This window comes from Triticum aestivum, chromosome 2A (genome assembly GCF_018294505.1).
Source record: "Triticum aestivum cultivar Chinese Spring chromosome 2A, IWGSC CS RefSeq v2.1, whole genome shotgun sequence".
NCBI classification, from domain to species: Eukaryota; Viridiplantae; Streptophyta; class Magnoliopsida; order Poales; family Poaceae; genus Triticum; species Triticum aestivum.
This window is the reverse complement of record NC_057797.1, coordinates 710,994,887-710,998,221: the sequence shown is the minus strand read 5'-3', so window position 1 is coordinate 710,998,221 and position 3,335 is coordinate 710,994,887. Positions and strand designations below refer to the sequence as shown.

Genomic DNA, 3,335 nt, shown 5'->3' with positions numbered 1-3,335 from the left:
CGCTTTGATATATCCTATATGTAGACATACCAGCTTGCCTCAAATTAAATATAAATATACATGCCAGTAAAAACGAATTCCAAAACTTTAGTCATTTTCTTTTACCAGAACAACTCCAGAGTATGGTGGGCTGTAGGATATCGGTGTTCTTTCGGATATAGCCTTTGTGGTCTTTGGGGGCTGATGGGTATATCTCATTTTGCTCCTTCAGATCATGTGTCGTCGTTTCCTAGTATTTCTGCTTGCCCTTAGTAGTTTGTATAACAAGATACTGTGGTTTCTATTAATGAAAATCAGAGAGGAAGCTCTCTCTCTTTATACAAAAAACAAAAAAAAAACTCAGGAGTTTGGACGTTGTGATCAAGTGATGAAGTAGTAAATCGATGATGCAAGCTGCTATATGTATCCAAGAAGGTACTCATGATGACAAAGTAGTATTTATTAGGTTGACGATACATCATACTAGAACATGAACTGAAAGAAAATACAGAGGAACGGAAAATACTAGAACATGAACTGAAAGAAAATACAGACGATAGGATAGTTGATACAGACGCTCATGAAGGAACGTGAAAATGAGCGAAACACCGGTGTTTATCTTCCGGACGGTGCTAGCTAGAAGTCATAAACCCACTAGTTCAGCTTCATCTTGTAAGACAGCATATGAACTGGTGATGATCATGGGTGAGCAGGGATCCCGGGAAGGGCAGGAACCACCACCACCGGACCGGTAACTGTGCTGGTACCGGTAACAGTTCCCACAAGCGGCAACTCTGCCAACCCCAAAATCTTCTCCTCGCCGACGCCACCACCAGCACCCGCACCAGCACCGCGTGCCGTTGCGAGTGCCTGGTCCTTCTGGTTCAGCTCCCTCCCGTCGCAGTACGCGAGCACCACCAGTAGCAGGAGCGCGACGGCGAGATACTTTGCCATATTGCTAACTGGGAGGCTCTGATGTACTGAGGAGATGGTGTTGTGTGGCTGCGTTTGAGTCAGCTTAGGCTTAGCATCGTGTGTACGCTGCCTTTTATAGGCGAGTTTTGGTTGATGTCACTTGCACGAAGGTGCACAGGGCGGCACGGCAGCGCGTCGTCGGCGCGGGTACGTGTTAGGAGACGGCAGCTGCCGTCGATCACCACGGTATAGCCAGGCACATGTGTGCCGTCAAAGACCCATGCTTCCATTTGAGTTGTTCGTATGGCTCTGTGTATCGCAATAATGCATATAGGCTGAAGACTTCAGCCTCATACAAGTAGACCCATGTACCAACCATACTTACGTGGACTGAAAGGAAATACATACGATAGTTTAACTGAAAGGAAATACACACGATGGTTTAACTGAACGGAAATACACACGACAAAGATAGTAGTTGGTACAGACGCTTGAGCGAAGCGCCGGTGATTTTCTTCCGGCCGGTACGTGCTACAGCTGCAAGTCTAAACCCACAAGTAGTTCAGCTTCAGCTTGCATGTTAGCCAGCACGTACACCACAGACGATCATGGAGACTTGTTGGTGGCCGTCAATTTGGGAACGGGAGGGAGCCCAGGGAGCCCCGGCAGCCCAGGGAGCCCAGGGAGCCCAGGCAGCCCGGGGAGGCCAGGGAGAGGGAGGTCCACCGGCAGCCCGGGCACCAGAGCCTTCTTCTCGCCGACGCCAATAGCAGCACGGGCAGCAGCACCGGCGTCGCTGGACGCGAGCAGGACCAGCAGCAGGAGGGCGACGGCGAGGCGCTTCGCCATTGCTAACTTGGTCTGGGGTGTTCTGAGCTGCTGACCACTGGGGAGATGTTGTTGTGTAGTTGTGTTTGCGTGAGCTTAGTTGGGATTAGCATGGTGCGACGCTGCTTTTTATAGGCGGCGAGCTTTGGTGGCGCTTCTGCGCAGGTGCACTGGGTGTCACGGCAGTGCGTCGTCGGCGCAGGTGTGGAGAGGGCAAACAAATCAGCTGCCGTCGATCGCTACTGTATAGGCACGGGTGACGGGTGTGCCGTTGAAGGAACAAAGCCCATTAATTTTTTTTAAAATCGGGAGCTTATTAGGTGGGATCTAGAGAACTCACTAGGAGTAGATGATTTCCATGAAGGTCGGCTAGATATTTCTAGACTGAGTTTTTTTCAATAAAGGGCGCTTTTATTATTAAAAAATAGCATCAGAAAGATACAAAGCATTATGAGTAACACCCGGCCTCTGTATAACTAAGATGCACACAACCAATCACCTAAAGTCTGATAAAAAGAAAAAAAGAAAACGACAAATGGGCGACAATAGAGTCATATAGACTGACACTACGCTTATGTCGAAAAGGGTGGTGGACCGATCCGGAGATTATGCTGCCACCCATGTTGGGTAAAAACCTCCGTAGCCACCTGCTCCAACCGTGTACACACCGCCTTGAACATCGGTTGGTACTCCACTCGTTGTAGCGTAGACCACGTATGAAGCGAGTGCGTACAACGGAAAATAACTTGCAAAGGAGAAGCATTTTTGTTATTGAAAACTAAATCATTTCTACAGAGCCAAAGCGACCATAGCAAGGCATACGCTCCCACCCTTATTAGCATTTTCAACCTATTTGGAATACCATCCAATCAATGACCAAAAATATTGGCGACACTTGTGGGCGGATACAAATTTAACGCTATTTGGATGACTGACCACGTAGAACGTGCAAACTTGCATTGGAAAAAGTGGTATTTGATTGTCTCTTCATGAATGCAAAAACAACACTTCTTACTCCCTGGCCAGTTACGCCGTGCGAGGTTGTCTTTGTTAGAACAACTCCCCTACGAAGATACCACATGAAGATTTTAACTTTTAGTGGAATCTTTGACTTTTAGATTTTCTTGTTATTACTCACTGGTACCTCAGAATGCGTGAGCACACGGTACATAGAGTCTACTGTGACACCGATGTAGTAAGGTTCCAGCAAAACACATTCCGACCTTGTGTCAAATTGATCAAATCCAAACGGGATAAAAGATTATGCCCTGACGTAAGACGGGGGCTAATCAAATCCCGCCTAAACGAAATATTGGGCGGGAATGAACTGAGCACCTGCGCAATAGTTTTATTCTTATTGCGAGCGATGTTGTACAAGGCTGGATATTGTTCTCGGAGACTGGCATTGCCTAGCCAGATGTCTTCCCAGAAACGAATCTCCGACCGGTCTTTTATCGCGAAAGACCCAAAGCGAAAGAGATGTTTCTTTGCTGTCATTAGACCAGCCCAAAAGTGCGAGTCACCAGGTTTCTAATATGCCTGAGACACCACCTTTTGGCCTAGATACTTGTTGCGCAACATGGTTTGCCAAACACCATCCTCAGTAAGAAGTT

The 3,335-nt window shown here is 47.5% G+C and overlaps 1 protein-coding gene across 1 annotated transcript; it reads right to left on the bottom strand.

The window, feature by feature from the left end:
* Positions 1 to 1,285: 1,285 nt before the first annotated feature.
* LOC123190444 (elastin) lies at positions 1,286 to 1,840 on the bottom strand. The gene has a single exon (XM_044603088.1). It carries the CDS (start codon positions 1,741 to 1,743, stop codon positions 1,501 to 1,503), a length of 243 nt encoding a protein of 80 aa, XP_044459023.1. The 5' UTR covers positions 1,744 to 1,840; the 3' UTR covers positions 1,286 to 1,500.
* Between the last annotated feature and the right edge of the window lie 1,495 nt (positions 1,841 to 3,335).

Excerpts from the sequence above, each read along its gene's own strand:
- LOC123190444 (XM_044603088.1), bottom strand. The coding sequence starts at position 1,743 with ATGGCGAAGCGCCTCGCCGTCGCCCTCCTGCTGCTGGTCCTGCTCGCG.